Source organism: Aquila chrysaetos, chromosome 8 (assembly GCF_900496995.4).
Source record: "Aquila chrysaetos chrysaetos chromosome 8, bAquChr1.4, whole genome shotgun sequence".
Lineage (NCBI taxonomy): Eukaryota > Metazoa > Chordata > Aves > Accipitriformes > Accipitridae > Aquila > Aquila chrysaetos.
The window spans coordinates 43,041,570-43,063,594 of record NC_044011.1 but is presented as its reverse complement, the minus strand read 5'-3'; the positions used below and the strand labels follow the sequence as shown (position 1 = coordinate 43,063,594).

Here is a 22,025-nt window from a genome sequence, read left to right as displayed (position 1 = left end):
TAATTCCTCTTCAGAGTAGCAGGGCAACAAGCAAGTACTATGCATATGTAGGGTATAGAGTATGTTCTTTCATTGCCCCTCTTTTTGTATCTGTTCTGTGCTGTTTCTTTTCCCATCTATCTGCTGCTTCTCAGTGTCTGCCAAAGAGCATATAAAACCAGAGGAATTTGAATCAAAGTACAGGCTTTTAAATTTGCAACATTTGAATGGGTTTGAAATTATGTGAGGAGTTAACATCCTTGTGCAAAAAATAATCTTCAGCTGTCCAGTTTTTCTCCAGCCACTTGACAACCTAAAGATCTTAAGTCTCAAGTCCACTTCTATGAGTTTCCTCATCAGTCTCAACTTGCCTGTTGTCTCTTCTTTTATACACAAATTTTAAGATACCCAGAATCACGACTGTTATTCTCTACTCTATGCAGCATCTAAACAAAATATATCCTTGTCTGAGGGCTTAGCCTAATGTAAATAATATCAAGCCACATGTCTAACAGACATCTTCAATTAGCCAAATTATGTAGTCAGGAAAAAAAAAAGGAGTAGAAGCAAATTTTTACTAAGTAGTAATTTGGCCCTAAACATGAAAGCCTCAGATGCTCTATTTCTCAACTGCCTCAGCCTTTGAAATAGTCAGATTCACCACATCAAGAGCCTTACAATGGCAGGGAGGCACCAGGCTGCTGCTTGTGTTTGTCGCATTTATTTTTGATTGTTTATTTATTTGATCTTAAAAGTTCTTTGGGGGAATCTCTTATCAGCTCTAAAATGCAGTTGCACTAGTAAATAAGAAGCAGTGACATTAAAAGTAATTGACATTAAAATGTTTTGACATTAAAATTAATCATGTTTGATGGATGTTAGAGACTGAATCTACAAGGCTCCCGGGTTCATGTTTCAGCAAGTTTTGACATTCATTCTCCCCCTCAGTTCCTGCAGCGCTTACGTAACTGCCTTCCACAACCACTGGTCCCAAAACCTTGTGCAGGGAGGTGTCGTGGAGGGAGGGGATGCTGGTTGGGAAAGGAGAAGGGGTTTTCTTCGAATTCACTGCTTCATAGCTTGGGGTGAAATGGCTGGCTTATCCTCCATCCAGTGAAGTAGTGTCAGATTCTGAAAATCAACACAGTACTGGTGACATTGGTTTCCTAATCAGCAACAGAAGGTTGAAGATGAAAGGGACCACTGAGATGTTTGCAGCAGAGCTGATGGAGTTGTTCTGGAGTGTTTGTTCCCTCTGCGATGGCAGTTCCAGGCAGAAGCAGCCTTGCAAGAAAACCTGGCTCTTGCAGTGAATAGGGATTTTATTGTTGCCATTTTTAGTCATAATGGGAAAATATTTAGTTTTTGTAACAATTGTGCAAGGTTCAGAAGGAAACACTGTCAGTTGCCAGATCTGCACATGTGGCACCAGCACTAAGTGAAAAAGCTGACTGTTTTTGTTCAGGACCTGGAATTTCTCAAAGAGCTGGAGGGGATGTGGTATAACCTGACACCTGTATTTTACAGCCAAGTTCTTTAGCAGCCGCCAGGAATATGATGAGCGTCAGGAATGGCCGATGGCTGGTCACTATTCCCATGCTTACTTTGTGAAGCAACAATCAGGTGAAATCATAGCAGCCTGCTCTTCTTCCTTTGGGTGGCCGAAGGTTACCTAGAGATGTTCCCTCCAGGCAGGGAGGGAGAGGGAGAGATGCAGCATTTCTTGTTTCCAGTATAACATTTTCCAACTTCCTTTTTTAGCAATGTGAAGCTTGAAGGGGCCTCAGAAAAATGAACTGATGTATTGGGCAAGAAGCCAGCTACCTCCTTGCAGCTCGAGCTCTGTGCTGGCTTCACTTTCTGTCCTATTTGGAAACTAGAAGTAATGAGCTGACATGAGCTGATTTCCCCCCCCCGCCCCAGGTCTGTATAGGGTGCCAGTCTTTGTGAGTGTCAGCATGGTGGGCATACAGCCTTTTTCCATGGCCTCTTCCTGCCACAGAACGGTAACTTGCGTGACATTCAACTTAACTTTTATAAGAAGCAAAAGGACTGTGCTGTAAGTTAATTTAGCTGGAGTTAAAGCTTCGCCTGGTGATTAGGGGCACTGAGAACTCCTGCCTTCTGCAAGCAGCCAGTCAAGAGGTGTATCCAGTGTGTAGTTTGATTTGGATGGACTTTGTGAATTGTAGATCTTATTTCCAACTCTGCCAATGTTTCCTTGTGATCTCGGTCAGTCTTGTTGCGTCCCTAGTTATCCATGGGCAAACTGAGCTTTCAATATCTGCTTTTTCCTTTGCAAACTGAAAACAATGATAGTTAGGCCTTCACTAAGGGGCTGTGAAAAGAACACCCAAGACCTTGGCATGGGAGGGTCAATGGGAGAGTCATGATTTTGTCCTTTTCATTGTACAATGTGCACAAGCCACATTGTGGTACACCAGTAGGGGAAGGTAATGTTAAGGATGTTTTTGCTTATGCAATATGAAACTATTTAATTGACTGCTACTGGATGAAGTCTGGAAGGTTTAAAAAAAGTAAGTAAGTGACAGGCTTCATTGAATATGCTATTTCCTTTTCTTTGCACTTTTCTATTTCTCTTTGGTGATATCCAGGTCCCTGAAGTGTAACAGACAGGCTTGAGCATCCAAAATTTCTGGATATGCAAGTACAAACAAGTTATGGTTGAGATTTTTTGATGGCTGGTTTGCAGAGGTGCTGAAAACCTGCAGCTGTGCGTGCCCTCAGTGAAGGGTATGACAGTGAACAGCAGCTTGGGAGACAAAGATCAGAGGGCTCAGTTTAGATGGTGGTTTTTGTCTAGTCTTTCTTCTGACTGAAAATCCCTTCTTAAAGCAGGGGGGGAGAAGCTGTGTCAGGTCCTATTAAAGAAAATGGATTTTCCTGAAGAAGCCAAACCAGCAAAAACCCATGAGTACTGCAGAGACTAGCCAAATATTTTGGTGGCTTTTTGTGGCAATTCTGGCTCAAGAACACTGGGAATTTTTGGAGACAAAATTAACCCGTTGGAACACTGAATTGCAATAATATAAAATGCTGATTTCCACTTGCAGGAAAGCATATTTTGTGGCTTTTTCAGAGAAGGTACCTCCCTGAAAACCTGAGTTTATATGCATTTCCAGGATGACCAATAAGGTATGGAGACAAAGGAAGCAAACTGGAGTGTTTGAGCTCTCCAGAAATTCAATTCCCCAAATCAGAGCATTTGTGCAAATATTAAGGTTTTACCTTAGCACATTTGCTTTGCTGCTTTCTGTAGTCAATTAATGATTTAGTTATTTTTCTGGCACTTTGAAATATATTTCAGTATTGCCCAAGTAAATATTGGGGAAAACTCAATGTTAAATATATATGTCTTTACTTACAAACTCAGGCAATCAAGAAACAATATCAGGTGATGTATCTGGTCAGTTATAACAGATTGGTTTTTCCATCATGTGGAGAGAAAAATAAAAAAAGCTGGTACTGGAGTGAAACTGGAGACAGCTGTGACCTGCTCACAGATACTCTCAGCAGTAAAAGAGGTTGAATTCATCAAATAAATTATGTGCTCAGTTATCCCCACAGACCACACATGCTAGGAGAGCTGGGGTTTACTGTAAATGTGGCTGACAGATGGCTGCCAGACATTACAATGGACTTAATCACTGAAGACCCCACCACCCTGATCTAGCAGCTGTGTACACAGTTTGTGTCATGGTGGCTGAAACCAAACTGTGGCACTTAGGAGCTTCTCTGTAGCTAAGGCAGTGGGACAGGAGCATTGCATGACTTTTTTCTGGGCAGTCTAAAAGTTGCAGGGAAGCAGGAAGGCCTAAGGCTTAGGGAGTGGGACTTGAGTCTCATGGGTCTCTCCTTGACCTGCTGTAAGACTTAGAGCTTGTCACAGAATAGCGTAAATTGGAAGGGATTTCTGGAGGTCTTTGGCTCAAAGCAGGGTCGGCTTATATCAGGGTGATGAGGTTTTCAGCCAGTCCAGTTTTGAATAGCTCCAAGGATGCTGATTCCACAATCTGTGACCCCCTGTTCCAGTGGTTGACTGTTCTCATAGTGAATTTTTTTCCTAGTATCTGACCAGAATTCCCCTTTTTAGAACTTGTCTATTGTCTCTCATCCACTCATTGTGCACCTCTGAGAAGTCTGGCTCTGATTTCTCTATAATTTTGTTGTTCCCTCTGTAAGCTTTACATATGCATCCCTGAGGCATGCAGGTTTTCTTACACAAATTGAAAAGGACAGAATTGAGGTACAGAAAAGCTGCAGCTTGTCCAGGAGACCATATTTCTGCATCAGGGCTCAAGGTCCTTTTCTAGCTTGAGCTTTCCTACCAGCAACTTCAGATGAATTTTCTGGGAACTCCCCCCTCTACCAAGTCTCTTGAATCATTCAGTAGAAATTTTTTCCTCCACCACTTCTCATCAGACCGTACAGAACCACTGAGATCCTTGTCTCCATGGAACGCTTGTATTCCTGAACTAGCTCCGGAGTCCTGTATCCTGTAGCTTATATCCTTTCCCCTTTGCAGATAAAATACCTGGGGTTCTGTGGGACAACAAGGTGAATGTGAGTTAGCAATGTCCCCTTGTACCAAAGGTGGCCAACAGCATCCTGGGCTGCATTAGGAAGAGTATAGGTAGCAGGTCAAGGGACGTGATCCTTCATCTCTACTCAGCACTGATGAGATCATATGTGAAGCACTATGCCTGGTTCTAGGCTCCCCAATATGAGACAAATATACTGGAGTGAGTCCAGCGAAGGGCCACAAAGATGTTTAAGGGACTGTAGTGTCTGCTTGGAGCAGGGCATTGGACGAGATGATCTCTGGAGGTCCCTTCTGACCTCCACTATCCTGTGGTTCTGAAGCAGTTCTGATGAAACTGAGACATAAGGAGTTTATGGTAGCTGCTACAGATATTGTTTGTGGTCCCCAACAGCAGTTTTTAAAGTGACTCTGAAAGACGATGCATGGACGTTTTGATCACAACAATCCAAAACACGGTTGTTCACAGGATAGGAAAAATGTAGTATAGTCTACTTTTTGTTTTCAAAGACTAGCCTTTTCTCCAACACTTCAAGATTTCTTCAACATCTGCTTTATGATAAGCCAGGGCTGTTGATAGAAATGCTTCTTGATGTTGAGGAGATCAGTTTGTCAAGTTGTGGTAGGGACCCCTCTGAATAAGAACACAGGAAAAGTTCAGTGATGCTTTTAAGTTGGTCAGAGCTCTTAGTTAAACTGAAAATCAGGAGGGTGAAAATTTAGACTCCCAGTGGTGGGGCTGGTTGTGTGTGCTACCCATTCCTCCTAGGCTTACTTCTGTATACTTCACCTGACCTTTACAGTATGTATGTTGATAAGATGTCTGACCTTTTCACATCCAATTAGCAGATTTGTTCAACTGTTGCCTGAATCCCGTTTTTACCCTCCTCCCCCTCCAAACCCCTCTTCCTGTTCAGCATCTTGAAAACATTGTGCTTGCTCACCGGAGCTCGATGATGTACTGTAGCTCTCAGACAGGGCTTTTTTTCTCTCAGAATGCCAATACCCAATGCCTGGTTTTACAAAGGGCTCTGCCTCTCCAGTCTTACTTGGGGCATCCCTCACTTTAGGGAAGGGACATGTGCCAGAGGAAAACTAGATTGCTCTTTTGAGCAAAGGTCACAGGAATATTTGGCAGGCATGATGCTTGCATGTTCTCATTCAGGGCTTCCCCTAGCAATGGCCCTAGGCTTCTGCACATTTTGTTGCTTTGCAGAGCCCTTGGTATTTGCAAACATGCAAAATATATATAATATGCATTTCGGCTGCTGGCATTGGAGCCCAAAGGTGAGCAGAGAAGAAAATTGCTTCCCTGCCGATCTCATTCCTATTGCAGAGACAGTTCGTTTGATATGCCCATTAGAAATGAAATAGTTCAGTGTGGTTAAGCTCTGATAGATTCTGAGATGTTGAACTCTGGAATAGTATCCCTCCCTGTTGTCCCCCCAAACAGTTTGCAGGTTTTATTTAGCTCAAATAATACCGAAGCTTTGTTTTAGTCTTTCCACCTGCATGTTTGAAAGCCAGTTAAAACTGGATTTGCAAAGTCAGTACTTTAAGCGTGCTTCCATTTCTGAGGGAAGTGGAACAGATCTGCTTTGTGTTTTAGTCCTTATGCCTTTTCCAAGCATCTTACATGGTAACTGAATTTGTGCTTTGAACTTTTAAAGACTAGGGTCTTGATAAATCTACACTAAGATTAAATAAAAAAGAAACAACAAAGGTTTAAGTAAAAAAGTAGACAGTTGAAAACAAATAAACAATACGCCTTTCCACATGCTTTTAAATGGTCCAAAACTTTCACAGAAGAAAAAAAAAAAAAAAAAAGTAACTCTTCATTTTCTTATGTTGTTTCTTAGGGTGCAGCTTTGTTGCTGCACTTAACCAATTTGATTAACATAACTTTATTGTATAGTAATGTCCTTTTTAGGATTGTAGGCTGTTAAGTGGAATGGATCCAGAAGTTGGAATTTGGCCCTGAGCTCACACACTGCAATACTGTGGGTAGTGGAATCCTCATCGGACTTTGCTGTCTCTGGCTATTGTCAGTGCACGAGAATGCCTTAGGTTCAGCTGTACTCCCGACAGTCACTGAAAAAAAAAATGTGCAGGAATCTATCATAATTTGTGTTAAATAACATTTCCTCATTTCCTGTGTCTGACTTTTCAGTCCTTTTCTTAACTTCAGAATTACTTGCAGCAGCTGTGTAGTGTTGCTGTCAGTTAAAATAGCTGTTGTGCTCCACTTTGGAAAGCTGTCCCTCTGAAGGGAGAATGCCTTCCAAATTATGCTTGTCTCTTTTAAAGTCAATGCAAGTTCTCACGAGTATAGTATTCAGTCTAGTCTTTGGTTTGTAAATGTTACTGGGAAGAAGCTCGGGATCATTTTGAGCACAGGGCTTCACCATATGCAAGATCAGACTTTCTTCAGTACGATGCAAACTAATATTCAGTGTGCAGAGATTTAGTGAGTTGTGTACATGATGCCAGCTTCCTAAAATGCAGTTGGTGGGTGTCTCTTCCAGCATTTACATTGGGGTTTGCATTCCTTGGTAATCGTCACTTGCTCAATTTCTAGCTCTGATTCAGAAAGTGAGATTTACAGAGCTCCGCCTCTACTTGTCCAAGACCTTAGTGTACATGTCCAGATGCCATAACTCCTGGTAACAGTGGAAAAAACAAGAGAAAAGATGTATCTGTTCTCAGAGTCTGCTTGCAGCTGGTATGCTGTTGTGCCAAACTCTAGGAAAGACGCAGGGAGGGAGTTGAATCATAGTGATAAGAAAATTCAGAACCTGACCCTCCTTTTTTTCTTCCTTCCAGTTTATACTGAAGTCAGTGCAAGGATGAGGATTAAGAGAATGAGGTTTCTTTAATTTTTGAACCTCTGATGGGTTCAGTAAATATCAAGTAATTGATCCTAACTACTATAGCATTGGTGAGAAATAGTGGCTGCAGACAGCTGGCTAGACAGTATCTGTAACATAACTCTTACATAGTTAAGCTGCTGTTGTTCCTGGTCCTGTGCTCAGACCAGAAGACTGCACCGTGTATTCATCCCAGAAGTGTTGTGGAGTTTAATGTATGTTGTTCACAGGACTTATGGGCGTGATGGGGAGGAGCTGCCGTCGCTGCTCATTTTCTGCCCTAGGGTAGGCTGTAGCTGAGGATTTGAGCTTGAGTGAATATGAGAATATGAAAAGTGACAGAGTGCTAATACATTAGGCATTCGTTTTGTATCATATTAGTAGGGCTTGTAGTGGACAAGTGAGTTGTTATACTGTTATGTGCAATTATGAGTATGCAACTGAACATCTCGCTGAGGTAACATGGATGTGCTAAACAGGGACTGAAGCTTATACCTTAAAACCACATCAAACTTTATTGAAAATCTCTGTGAGAGAAGGATGCAGAAAGGTGAAAGTAAAGATGAAGTTTACTTTTGATTATCTTCTGGGTTTCTTGGTACCTTTTTTGGCAAGCTTAAAACAAGTGGAATTTCTATGACAAAAAGCAGCAGAAAAACACGATCAGTTCAGTACTTCCTGGTTAACATCTTACACTCTGATGCTGAGGAGAAAAAAAGGAGAGGGAATCCGTAGTATAAGAATGGTTTTATTGGGAATCTTTATCAACCTCTCAAGTATCTTCTCTACCTGATTTTCAGAGTTACCACAGCTGATGCAACCTACTCCTTGGGCTTTGAAATTGGTGAAGAAAGATCCAACGGACAAATACTATTTTGAAAACAGTTTTGTTGCTGTCTCTTTGGGTTTGTATTCTGGATTCTGCTTGGTGTCTGCCTTGGGCAGATAACTTCATTTCTGTGCGCCTTCATTTTTACGTCCGTGAACTGACAGCAACAATAGGCTCACTGAAAGACTGAGGCCTAAGCATACTTCTCAGACAGAAGGCACCCTAGAAATTATTACTGAAACCATTTTTCTTCCCATACTTTCAAGCCTCACTTGAAACCAGGCAAAAGGAGTGAAATTTCTGATAATTAGGGGTGGAATGTCTTTGTTCTCTTGCTTTCCTCAATGCAAGGCTTTGTAAGGTACACAAAGCAGCCCAGAGGTTGTTGCAGAGAAAGGGAATATCAAACAGCCATAGGTGCTGCAGCCCCCAAGGAATCTGTGATATGTACTGACAAGGTCTCTGTACAGATCTAGTCCACACAGCTTGAAATCACCAGCTGCATTACTGAAAGGCTTAGCTGAGCTGTGTTACTGTAAACAGAAGACACCTGGACCACTTTACTGATAAAATTGCCTGGACTAAAGGCTAAGGGACTTCACACATTCCTCTGTACAAAGGCTCTGTGAACCATTAAATAGTAAGATGCAGTTCTGATGCCTTGTTTTCTGTTCTCTGGTCTCCAGGGATGTAAACCCAGAATCTCCTGCTTGCACTTGATTTTAAAATGCAATGAGGAAAAGGACAGCCACAGTATGTACATAGCTGCTGGCTGCCTGTGAAGATCCTCAGCTAATGGAAAGCTTCAAAGTTTTTCCAATGTTCCAAAGTCTCTCCAGGCTTTGGATTCAATTGTGTGTGGTGGTGCTGAAGACAAACTTCTTGTTGGCATTTTCAGGGACAGAATTTTACCTCTTGATTCTAGGAATGTATAGGTAAGATCCTTAGATTGCGTGTGGCCACCGCGTACGGCAGGATCAGGCTCTCATCTGCCTTTAATCTACTAGAGACCCCGAGTTTTCCCCAGGGAATATTGCATCCTTGCTGCTGGGACCATTTGTGAGACCCAGACCTGCACTGGGTGAACCACCTCATTCGTGCCTAGGGCCAGTGTGAAGACATAGTGCATTTAGAACGCACATCATGTGCACTGCCACTATGCTGGTAACAGCTATGCCACTTGCCCCTCATCCAAGACTGCCCAGGGAAGGATTGGTGGCCAACTCCTGCCCATGCTTCCGCAGCTGGTGATATTTCTGTCGGTAGGAACCTGTGTATCACCAGTCATATTCTAGGCCCCTCCCGCACTCTTGCTTAGTTGTTGCAAATTTCTAAAAATCAGAGGCTTTGCTTTGTGAAATGTTGCTTTTTCTGTTCTCCTTGGGCATTCCTAGCTCCTCGGCGGTTTCAATTCCAAATGCTTCACGTCACCCCTTGGAAACTCGGCAACGTGCAGGACTCCTCCTCTTTGCTTTCCGTTTTAACAGCCTCCTCAAACCTCAGATCCAAGCACATGTGGTTCCAATTACAGAGAACCTCTGCAATGCTATGAGGATATGGATGGGGATAGGCTGACCTCTTTATTTTAACACAGCTAGCCTGTTCCAGTGGGAGCTGACTGTTAGCTCACATTTTTCTTATTTGAGATGCTTTTGCTTCACAACCAAATTCCTGAAATCAAAGGGAGGCAGAGGGGAGCAGGCTGCAGGCAGCATGCGCTGGGGGCCAGGTCTTGGTCACTTGGAGCACTCGAGCTCTCGGGAGAAGGCGACCTTTGGCCTTTATGTCTCTGCCAGCCAAGGAATACAGAAAGCAGATGTCCCAGAGCACAGCCTTGGCTGAGTTAATTATCCTTAGGAGAGTTCGGCTTCCCCCAGCTTCTCCTCCCTTGTGCAAAGAATGCAAAATAGCTGTCTGTAAGAAGACACCACTTCATATTTCTTTTGGCCTAAAATGCTGTCAGGGTAACTAACTGTTAGGGCTAGTGTGGTCTGAGGGTGAGCAGGGGGTGCTGACCTTGTGGGTTCTCCTTACAGCTCTGGAACAAACCAACATAGGTATCCTCCATCTTTCTTGGTTTATCCACAGCAGAAATGGGGGAAAGAGTCAAAGGGGAGATAAAAGCCTTAATGTGCATGTGTCTGTCATCGTTACTGAACAGTAATAGTGGGGGGGGAAATATTTGGTTTCTCAATAGAGACCTTAATTTTAAGGCTCGCTGAGACTTAAATACTTAACTGTAGCATTAGTGTCTGTAGTGTCTTTAGCACTTAGCTGATTTGAGCTTCCAAGTCACTCAAGCATCTCTGAAAGTTTTACTCAAGATGTAATTCTTTGGCCATAGAAGTAGTTGTCAGCCTCCTATTTAAGCATGTAAAATTCTAAATTTGCTTATTGCAAAATGCTTAGATTTTGCTCATTATGACTGGACAGAGTCGGGGGCAGGCTTTTGCTTTTCCATAAAGAAGCTTAGTAAATAATTTCCTACAAGACTGTAGCAAGATCAAACTCTAACAGATGTGAAACATCTTAAATTCCTGGCATGGAGGAGTGGTTCAAAGTTGCGACATGGCAGGCTGTCTTGGGCTTTTTGTTTCTTAACTGTCAAACATATTATTTCTGTATATATCAAATTTAGACATACTTTGTTTTCAAATACTTTCTTGAGTGGGATAAATGTTTTTAGCACAAAAGTGAGTCAAATGTGCAGGATTATTCAGCTAGAGGAACACTACAAGCCTGAATAATTCTCTGGATATTTATTCTCTTTGGGCTAATTTAAAATGTTTAAGTAGAAAGTTTTTGCTAATTTGGATCATTTTGACTAAAATGAAGTGCTGACACAAGCAGTTCAGCCTGCAGATCTAGCTGAGACCAGCTATAGCATGGGACTGTTGGATGTACTGAGGTGTTTTTTTTCCAACAGCCTACCTGGACTTTGAGAAGAATGTGTGAGTTACTCGGAGGACTGCAGGACGAAAAATTCCTTCTCAGAAGGACCCCATTTTCAGATAGTGGAATCACACAGATGTGAAAATAATGTTCAAGAGTATCCCAAGAAGGACTCAAAATCAGACCACAAAATTACTGGTTACACTTGAGAAAACTTGTCTGTAGGGGACTGTTCTTTCAGAAAGAATGTGATGTGCCTTGACAACAGTAGCCATTCACCGTTCGTGTCACACTTTCATGCAGGAAACTTTTTGATATTAATGAGCAAAAGCAGATAGAGCACCTATCACAGGTGAAATGGAAATCGTCCAGACAGTGGTATAAACTGTGTGTGTAGATACTATTGGACTTCCTGCTTTTGCTGTCGGTGTTGAAGAAGGTTTTCCTCAGTAGCAGGTTTGAGCTACTTGCTTCTGAGTCCCTTCCCTCAGTCGGGTGCTAGTACAGGATGTCTCGAGTTGCAGGAAAATGATAGGTTGCATTTCTGCTTCTCCTTGGACATGAACGTCTTGGAATAGCCTATTGCAAATGTTGTCTTTGATAAAAAGCCAAAATAAAAGTTATAAAAAGTGTAGCTGAAAAATAAACTTCACAAATGTTCTTGGAGCAACTGAAATTTTTCAAGACCCATTTTGGATATTCATATCTTAAATGAACTTGGTGTAGGTATGGTTTGGGCCAAGTTCACAAAGCATCATTATGGATTTCTTGTATCTCAATTCTCTGAATCTTTTCTGGGCTGTTCCTCCTAATTCCAGCAGTGCAGTGATATAGCACAACTTACTACTTTTTTAAAAAAAGTATAATCTATATTTAGCATTGCTCCCTAATTCAAACCTTCTTCTGAACCTAATGAAAGATTTAAATCTGGAAGCTCTCTAGCTTTTAGCACATGAATTTGCCTACAAATAAAAATGTCAGCAAAACATTTATTTTCACTTTGATTCTGCTTGTATGTTTATGTATATTTGATGTTGGTATATATGTGCATTTGTGTATATACGTTTACTTGTTATTGGATGGGCGTGAGAATAAACTGTGCTTCATAATGGCATGTATATGAAAGCATATGTGATCATGTTAAGGATTCAGACAGGAAAACACTATTGTGGATGGTCATAATCTGTGATAAGACCAAATACACGGGCCCAATTTGCTCAGCACTTGGCTGCATTGCCCAGGAAATGGTTCCTTCCCTCTACATCCATTTCAAAGGGCTGACTTTTCTGAAATTCAAACCCTCTTATATACGTTCAAAATCAGTAGTCTGTTAAAAATGTTGAAATGGGTTCTAGGAAATACTTTAAGACTGGCATCTTTGCATGAGAAAGATGCAGGATATTGTCCACAATTTTTTCTTTAAAATCTGCTATGCAGGCAAGGCAGAATGGCCTGTTATTGAAAGGGCTCAGAATCCCTTTGTGTGCCCTGGCTCAGTCTGCGCCCTTCCCCTAGTACATCTGCGTTTGTGCTGTTTAGGTACTGTCTGTGTAGGTGCGCTAGCTTTGGTAATGTTTAAAGTATTTGTTGTTCTGTATTTCTTGGATATTTAAAACACGAGTGAGGGATCAAAGGCAATAATCTTTTTCCACTGTCTGCAGGGTGTTGGGTGAGTTATTGTCCTCTGAACAATAGAGCAAACGTTTAAATATTACAGTGGTCTCCTCCCCCCCCCAAGTACAGAGCATTGCATCGCCTGTGGTGTGTCAGCAAGCCTGGCGCTGCACCCAAGACTTTTTTTCAGGCCCAGGGCCAATGCTTTCAAAATGCTGCAGTTGCAATAAGCTTAGGATTCCTGCTCCGCAGGAAAAACAAACCAACCTCCTTCTGAAGTCATGGGACATAGGCTGAGTAAAGCTGAAAGAAGCAATTCCCGAATTGCTCTTTGCAGCATAAAGAGCCGCCCGCACACAGGATGTGGAAGGGGAAGAGGTTTTTTGGGGCTAAGAACTGCGGAGCCTGCATATATGCGGCATTACTGAGCGAGACTCTTGGATCCGATTTCTGGGAAAACCATCTATTGTCTTAATCTATTGTCTGCTGGAGCCAGCCCTGAAGGCGTTACTCTGAGTAGGCTCTGCCCTCGTGTGGCTGCGAAGCTCTTGAAGGGGGAAAGGTATGGAGCCAGTTGTGCCACCCCATGTAGCAAAGCAGAAGCCCATGCCAGGAGCAAGCTGCTTTTGCAATCTAGCCAATGTGTGTCCTGGCCGGTATACGGAGGTGTTTGCCGCTGTAGGGGCTTGTCTGTAAGCAGACACTCTGCTTTAGTACTCGTTTAAATGAAACTTAAACTGGTGTGTGGAGGGTGGTGGTGGTGGTAAAAAGCACTGTGAGCAAAATCTCATCTCTTTGACCTGTTCTTCCTAGGTGTCATCTACACACATGCAAGAGAACTTCAGACAGCATTTATTCTTTGTCAAATAATAAAACAAAATAACCTAGAGGGGACTTGGATATATTTTCTAGTTCCTTTTTCTTTCTGAGGCATATACTGTAAACTCTAGCATGTATCTAAAGGTAAATCTCCATTTAATCTCTGCTTGCTACAGTGAGACCCTACCCAAACTATTGCAAGGCATGAGGTTTGTTCACTTTGAACTCTCTTTGGATTTTTCTTGCATAATTTCCATAACTGGCACCCTATCTTGGGTATTTTTATGAAGCTGTGTTTTGAGCTTCCTTTTGACTTTGTACAGGTATAGATGACTGGAAAGAAAATAAAGTGAGGGTCTTGTCTAGAACACCTGCAAAACTTACAGGCTTCCTTGTGAGTTCGTGGCGTTATTAAAGAACTAATAAGGACTAAAGGGACAAGTTTTGGGTTTTTTTTTTTTGTTTGATTGTTTGGTTTTTTTTTTTTCCTTAGTAAGACTGACATGTCATGAAAAAGTAGGAAATGTGCGTGACAATCTGGTCATCACTTCAGTGGTGAATCAGCTCCAAATTATCTCTGATTGCATGTACCTTTGAAAAAACAAAGTGTGCTTTAGAAACTTGCAGTCACTATCTCGCTGGATGTCTCCCTGATCTTACTCCCATTTAGAAGATGAGCACAGGGCTCTTTCTCAAATCCAGACCATGTTTGCTAGGGGCAACAAGAACCAGAACAAGTCTCCTAAAAACAGTCTGTCTAAGCCAGAGAGGAATGAAAATGATGCTTGTTAGAATCCCTCAAAAGGGCTTTATAATCCTGATCAAGGCTTTTAATGTAAAACTACATTTTAAAATGTAGAATACCCTGTGAGGCGTGCACAAAACCTCAGTGCTCTGCCGGCACAGGACTTTGAAAATGTTGCAAATGTTATGTGAATGCTCACTAGCACGGTGCTTAGATTAAACTTATTGATCACTCATTTAGTGAGCGTCAGTGTGTTAACGAAGGCAGCCTGCAGCAATGTGGGCTGTAGGAGAAAGCAGGCATTCATCTTAGGCAGAATGTATAATTGTATTTGGCAGATGGAGCTTTGAGACTAGTGCATCCAGTGATAAGCTGGATTACTTTTCCGTTTAAAGAAAACAGCTAATGTGGCTGAAAAGGAGCTTTTACTCTTATCAATTCATGCAGAGATCTGTGCAGGGGAGGAGAGCTTAATCCGTTGCAAGACTCCACCTGTGTTAAAATTCCAAGTGTTTTATATATGTACATGCACATAGTAGATGATACCTTTCATAGAAGTGCTTGGCAAGTATCGATTAAATATCAGAAGCTCAGGAGCTGAGGGATGGTCATGCTAACAACTCAGAGGCAGATCTGAGAATGGGAGCAGGAACAGAATGAATTTTCTAAAACCAGAGTTGGTCCTGAAGCAACAGAAAAAGCTGAGGAAGTGTCATGTTGGACGTAATTTTTCCTGGGTTTGGGTTTTTTTCTTCATTTAAAGGTAAAGGGAAGGTTAAAGATCCACTGTTTAAATACAAGTATAGGAACAATTTCAGCCTATGTAACTAGAGCTTCTTATGCTCTTGCCACTAATCTTGCTATGTAATCACAGGATTGTGTGTTCAATCACATATGTGACTCCCTAATGCTGCCAACTCTCCCGGTTTTCATCAGTTTCACAGTAATTAGTCCAAGACATTTCATCTCACTTCATAGAGGGGAAAAAACAAACCAGTTTCAGGTTCTCTTCTTGCACAGCAAAACTTAAGAACAACCCAACTGCACTCTGAAGATTCATACGCAAAAGGCAGATGGCATTTGTGCCCCAGAAATCCCCATGGAAACTTGGTTGGAAAATTTTTTATTTGGTGTCATAGCAGACCTGGGGGGGTCCCTGACCTAAGTGCCTGTAATTTTCCACACCTCTGATCTTTTGGGTCAATTTTAATTGAGTTTGAACTTACCGCGGTGAGTCCACGTGTTATCAAAAGTTAGAGATGGGTAAAGCCAAGAACCTACCCCTGATTTTGTTCAGTTTTAGTAAGGATGCAGTATAGAAAGAAACTCGGAAAGAAATTGCGAGTTTCACAGTGACTAACGCAGTGCTGGTTGAACATCGTGTTTCTCTGCAGCGCACCGTCTCCTGGACCAGGTTTTAGGCAGTTAACATGCGTTTGGGGTTTTACTGGTAACATTTAAAAGGCTCTGCTTCCCTCTAGTGGTTCAGATTGGCAATTTCGTCTCGTCCTCCTCCCCTTTTTTTTAATCCTGACAAACCCCTTTTGACAAGTTGGTGTTTTTTTTTTTTTTTTTTTGACGTTGCTATTCAAAGACACTTCACTAGCCTACTTGTACCGTGCCTTTCTTAAGGTTAACCCTCTTGTTCCCAGGCTGGTCTCTTATTTCCAGTGCTGAAATGCATACAGCAAACATCATCTAGCGTTAAGAAAGAGACTCCAAGCCTTGCCGGACTGACATAGGAATAAAGGGATGGGTTCTGAAGGTCTTCTGGGTGGAAATACTGCTCATGAATTAAGGTAGTAAAAAGTGAAGGCAAAACCAAGGAGATTATCTGAAATTTTGCGTGCATAGAGGATGTGGGTGTAACTTTGGTATTGACAGCCCTGGAGTGTGAAGCCATCTGTTCTTCGTGCTTAAATATTAGTGTGAAACTACCTACGTATGTATAGTTGTCCCTTTTAATCAGCTGCAATCTGTCCAGGAAGCCAAGCTGTTGGGTTTTCTTTGATGCTGTGAAGCAAATGAGGAAGAATCCAGGGAAACCTAAGCTAGCAACGCTTGTCAGTGCAGAGATGCATCCTTAATCCTGGTCTCTGACCACCGGCATCTGTCTTTCAGCTTCCTGTTCTGTTTGGCTGTCTGAGGCTCAGACTGAATTTAAGAGAGTAGCTGAAGAAAACGTGACTTTGCCCTGTCATCACCGCCTGGGCCTCCTGGAGCAAGGGAGCCTGGATATCGAGTGGCTGCTGCACATTTCCGAAACAGTACAAAAAGCGGTAGGTTGAGCCACAATTAGTATCTGCTGAGAAAATCGTCTTATTTCTGTGTTGACATCAGCAGCAGCCATTGATTTAAAGAGACTTCTGTGATGATCTTTGCAAGTTATTCTGATGAAGTAAGCAGTGTTTAGAAAACAGCTGATTTATTTAGAGAGATTTATAATGTGTAAAACTTATTTGATGTTCACGCATGCTGTATTGGAACAGGTTGTGTTACAATCGAGTTTTCTTTAAACTAACACGGTTATGTAATCATTATTGGACAAACTTCAGAATTGCCCTTCAGGTTTTCAAAAATGACCTTGGATTTTGCAGGCCCAGTTTTTGAGACCTTGGTTTCACATAAAAATATAGTAGTTTAATACTTATAAAATCAGGTCTGCAGTAACTTAAATTACCTAGCCAAAACCCACCAAAATTAAGGACTGCTTTTATATATTGTGGCATAAGCTGATGTCTATTTTGACACTAGTATAAATGCTCCAATATACATCTCTAGCACAAATACAGTTTTATGTATTAGTTTCAGACTTGAAACGCAGGTTTAATTTTCTACCCTGGCACGGGCTTCCTGCGTGACCCTTGGCAAGTCACTTAACCATGCAGAACCTTAGCCTGCAGTTCCTGGAAATGCTTTGATTTGTTGTTCCGTGTGAAAGTAAATTTACAGCTGGCTGATCAGTGACTGTTTGCTCCTCAGGTGATCACTTACTCTGGAGGCCGTGTTTATGATGACCTGAATGAAGAACAGAAGGGGCGTGTTTCCTTCACATCCAACTTCCTTGCTGGAGATGCATCCTTACAAATCATATCACTGCAGTCCAGCGATGCAGGGAAGTACATATGTAAGGTTAAAAATGCTGGGCAGTACGAATGGGCTCGCATCACCTTGAAGGTTGTAGGTAAGGTCATTTTATTGTTCTTCCAAGGAAAAAAAATCACTAGACTCATTTCCTGGAGAGAGATTTATTTCAGCAGGGTATAAATACAAAGACATTTCACGATCAGGTTTCACTGTCCAGTTCCGTATCTGCCTTTGCATTTTTTGGCAAAGGCCAGGACGCAAGAAGAGCCTAAAGAACTGTTTTGAGGTAAGTATGATCACCTGCAAAATCATATGAACTGTTCTTTCCAAATTGTCTCTATGATCTCATCACACAAACTATACTGATATTCTAGCTTAGTTGGCGATCGCCCTGTCCAGATCTCCAGCTGAGGACTCTGGGTTCATGTCCCAGGACCCCAAACTGATCCAAGTCAGTGGAGGTGACAAATAAGCTGCCGGGGTTAGCATTTCTCTTCCCTGATTTCAGTTTATTGGTTGGCTTTTTCATGTACACTGTCATCCTGTGGAAGAATCCGGCCTGCCGGATGCTGTGGGGAGAAGGAAGAAATGGAGAAGTAGGGGGAGGGAAAGGATGTTCTCTAAATAGTACCTAGAAGAGCAACACAGTGATACAGCTCCTGATGCAGGTATCCGTGAGGCAAATTGCCCCAGAGTATTATAATGTGTCATTTCTATGTCTGAGCCAGCCAGCTCCACTTCTTAGACTATGAAGTTGCACACAGTTGCAGCTAAAGTCCCCTAACAAACATCACTGGTGTAATTCCTTAATGAATTCCAGAGAAGGCAGCTCTTGGAAGCTGCTTAAATTACATACTTTGCCAAAGAAAGGGTTTCCACCAAGAAAATAATCTGCTGTGTTTACATGACCTGTCTTCTGTTTCTTCTAGAAAAACCTTCCAAGCCCAAATGCTGGCTAGAAGGGGAGCTGTTGGAAGGAAAGGAACTGTCCTTGCAGTGCCGTTCTGCCTCTGGCACTGCACCCATCTCCTACCGATGGCAGCGCATAAATGAGGAAGACGAGAGAGCTGAACATCTCCCGCCTACATCAAGAGTCAGTAAGTCAGGTCATTTCCTCTTAGAATTCTCAGTACGCGCAAAGCCAGATAGCCGCCCACACGTACATGCATGTTTAGAGTCAAGTGCCTGCTTTTTAAATGGGGATTACTTGGTGGCAGTGATAGCAACGATATAACAGTACCTCTCGCTACTGCAGCTGGACGTTGTGGTGTGCTCCACCCTGAACAAGGAAGCGCGTGAGGAGTTTGTTTAGCGTTTTGCTGAAGGCTGATAAATGATCTTTTGTGAGGCATCATTGATTGTTCTTGAACTGATTTGATCTGGAAGTTCAATTTATGCTTCTGTGTCCTATCCGCTGTTAAGGTTTCTTAGTCTTTTTGGATTAATCCTGGTGGCGTTTCTCCCGTTTCAGACATTTCTAATCCTGGGCAAGTCCTACTGAAGAATCTTACGCAGATGAGCACAGGGTTATACCAATGCATTGCCACCAACGAGGCTGGACAAGAAAGCTGTGTTGTTCAAGTGACAGTGCAGCGTAAGTATTCGCACATAACTAGTATTCGCACCACTGTATGAGCAGTGCTGCTTCACAGCTGTCTCATCTTGACTGGTAAACTCTGTGCCATGCCTTTGCTCTCTCTTACTTGAATCACATGAAGTAGTCCATATTTATCACACTTACAGTTTGCACAGCAGTCCTCTGTATAACCAGAAGGGGTAAATACATTATTTGGGCTCAGATGTTTTCATCTGTTAGAAATTTTGATTTTGAGAATGACTAATGAAAATATGAGGGGAAAAAACAGTGAGTGAGATGTTCCAGATTCTCCAGCTTTTGAGGTACTTCTGGGTGGAGTGATTGCATGAGATCACTCTCAAGCATAAAACCTTGGCATGGGTATTCCATTATTCCAATTCCAAATTACATATCTCTCGCGCTTGGGACAGTGAACTATCTAAAGGCAGCTGGAAAGGCTGACTTTGTCATGAAATGGTGTGCAAAATAAAAAGCAACTTTTGACATAGTTTGGTTTTAATCTAGATTTAATAGATCCTGTCCTGAACACCAGAGATTAAAATCAGTGTCCTACCTGATTAACACCATTAAGGGTGTGTGCATGTCTAGGTACCTATGTCCTTTGCATATGCATGCAAGGAAAAGGGTGGAGTTTAGCACCAGCATGGAGGACAAATCCAAACAATACAGTTTAGCAGGTTTTTATGTGCAGCTCTCAGGGGAGGTCAGCAGGAGCTGGAAGTTCTGTGATAAAGGACTGCTAGTAGAGAAGTCTCTTCTTGGAGATTCCATAGCTTTGGAATTTTTCTGCCCAGCCAGGCCTGAAATAACTGGAACATGGTCATGTAGCAAGGAATACCTGTTTGCCTCAGGCATCTGAAGTAAAAGCGTCCAGGCAGCTTTTATGCCAATTGAACTGAATTGGTTTAAAACCTCACTTTGGTTTGCTAAACCCTCCATAGGGACAAGCCTTAAAGAAACAACTTTCAGCCAAACCCAGTCTAACCACTCTTATCAAAAGAGTTGTCATAAAGTATTAACTAAGGGCCCATATACACTAGGAAGTATCCTTTCATTAACTTTGTTATTTTGGATGAAAAATGCCTTACACCTGCACAGTATGGTCTTCCTTTCCTCCTTCCTCTCTACTGCCCTCAGGTCACTTTTTCCCCCAATTGAATAATTCATTCTGCAAGTGGATTGTAATCATTTCAGGGTGAGTTGAAGGGGAAAAAAAATCATCATGGGGAAACACTCGTAGTTCAAACGCTCTTCTGCCTCTAGCAAACTGCCTGGTGCTTTGTTTTGCATGTGGGTTGTCCTGTCTGTCTCTGTATTTTCTGTGGTTCTGTGCTTTTACAAGAGGATTTTCCCTCCTCATTGCAATTCTGACCGATAGCTGAAGGCATAGCACTTGTGATCCCACTCTTCCAGAGGTGAATACTTATCCCACTGTCAGCTCAGGTTTAGAAACAATGCCTGAAGATAAACTGGTTCAACTTCTGTGTGGAGACACGCCTAAATAAGTAGACTAATACAATCTGTTCTGATTTATACCCAGTGCTATAAATTGTAGTGTGGACTAGAATCTGACTATATGACCCTAGTGAGAGTTTACTGACTAACACGTTTGTTTTCTGGACAACAGATGCACAAAATATCGGCATGATTGCTGGAGCGGTTTGTGGTGTGGTGGTGGGACTTTCCCTCCTCTTCCTGGTGGTGAGGCTGACAATCAGGAGGAAAGAAAAGAAGAGATATGAGGAAGAGGAGGCACCAAATGAAATCAGGTAATGCCTTTTATTTAATCCCCCACCTCCCACCCTCCCTTCTTTCAATTTCACACATCTTTTCACTACAGTTTCAAGTAACCTAGGTATAAGTGTCTTTAAAGGTTGTTCTAAAAAGCTTTTAAAGTCTCCCTGAAATATCAGTGACACATTTCTTGAATGTAAGAATCTTTGTGAAGACTTTCCAGAAAATTAGATAGATGATATCTTCCCCCCTTCTCCCCCCCACCCCAACAAATTAGCATAAAACTCAACAAAATATTCTCTCTCATGCTTGCAATTTCAGCATTTAAAAGCATTTGCATAATCCTCTCCAGTACTAAATTCAACCCACTCGTCCATTGTGGTTCTGAGAGGTTTGTTGGTTTGGTTTGGTTTTTTTCCTTTCCAATTGCAATTTCTGTTGGGAATGCTATGAGGCAGGCAGGTTCTCACAGTCTTTCTTGAGTCTTTTGAACAACTGTGCTTCTGGATTTAGCTCAGGGTGAAAAATCCCCTGAGCTGCTGCGTGCAGAGTTGAGAAGCCTCGCCCTGAGCGGGTGTACCAAGAATGCTGACGCATGTTCTTTGAACTCATCTGTTACAAGCGTGTGAGGTCTGCCACTTAACTCCCCTAAGCAGAGATTGGTCTCTAGCCAATGGAGCCTAAACTTCTCAGGAAGGAAAGTGCTGGGAAAAGATATTTCCAGGAATGAGTTTTAGCTGCTCCTGCCCTTGAAGAAACCCCTTGCCTTGCTCCATCCTCATGTCTATTTGTAAAAGACTGCCTGCCCTTGTACGACATCTACATACCATTAGGCATCTCTATAATCCATTCAGCAGCTGATTACTCTGATGGTCAGGTTGCCAGCAAGAAGGTAGTCTCTGCTGATTTCTTCCCTTCTCTTTTCCCTGTTCTCTTTGCTTTCAAATCTTGCATGCCTTTTCATTTTTAGTTTGAGCTTCAGCCTCTTCTATCACCTTTTCATGCATGACTGTTACCTCTTCTCTTTCTCTCTGGGCCCACTTCTCTCACTTCTTTCACTACCTGCATTTTTTTTTAAACTAGAAGAACTGGTCTCAGCTAGTCCTAAGTCATTTGTCTTTATGAGTAAGGATTACAGAGCAGACAGTTCTAGCTGAACTGTTTGCACTGACCCTTGGCATTCGTTCCACAGACCTCAAAGCCACACACAAAGAGCCAGTCGTGTGCAGCATGTATTCTAAATCCATTTGACCAATAGCTCTGCAGAGCAATAGGGAGTTCAGTCCACAAAGTTATATAGC

General features: G+C 42.2%; 1 protein-coding gene across 1 annotated transcript in view; it reads left to right on the top strand.

Annotated features, from left to right (window-relative positions):
- Nucleotides 1-22,025, top strand: part of LOC115344321 (CXADR like membrane protein) — a 44,712-nt gene that overhangs the window by 18,993 nt on the left and 3,694 nt on the right. Inside the window, exons 2-6 of the mRNA XM_030021399.1 lie at nucleotides 16,428-16,585; nucleotides 17,289-17,490; nucleotides 18,323-18,490; nucleotides 18,865-18,987; nucleotides 20,618-20,759. Of these exons, the coding sequence (XP_029877259.1) occupies nucleotides 16,428-16,585; nucleotides 17,289-17,490; nucleotides 18,323-18,490; nucleotides 18,865-18,987; nucleotides 20,618-20,759 (793 nt within the window). The remainder of the gene's footprint in view (nucleotides 1-16,427; nucleotides 16,586-17,288; nucleotides 17,491-18,322; nucleotides 18,491-18,864; nucleotides 18,988-20,617; nucleotides 20,760-22,025) is intronic.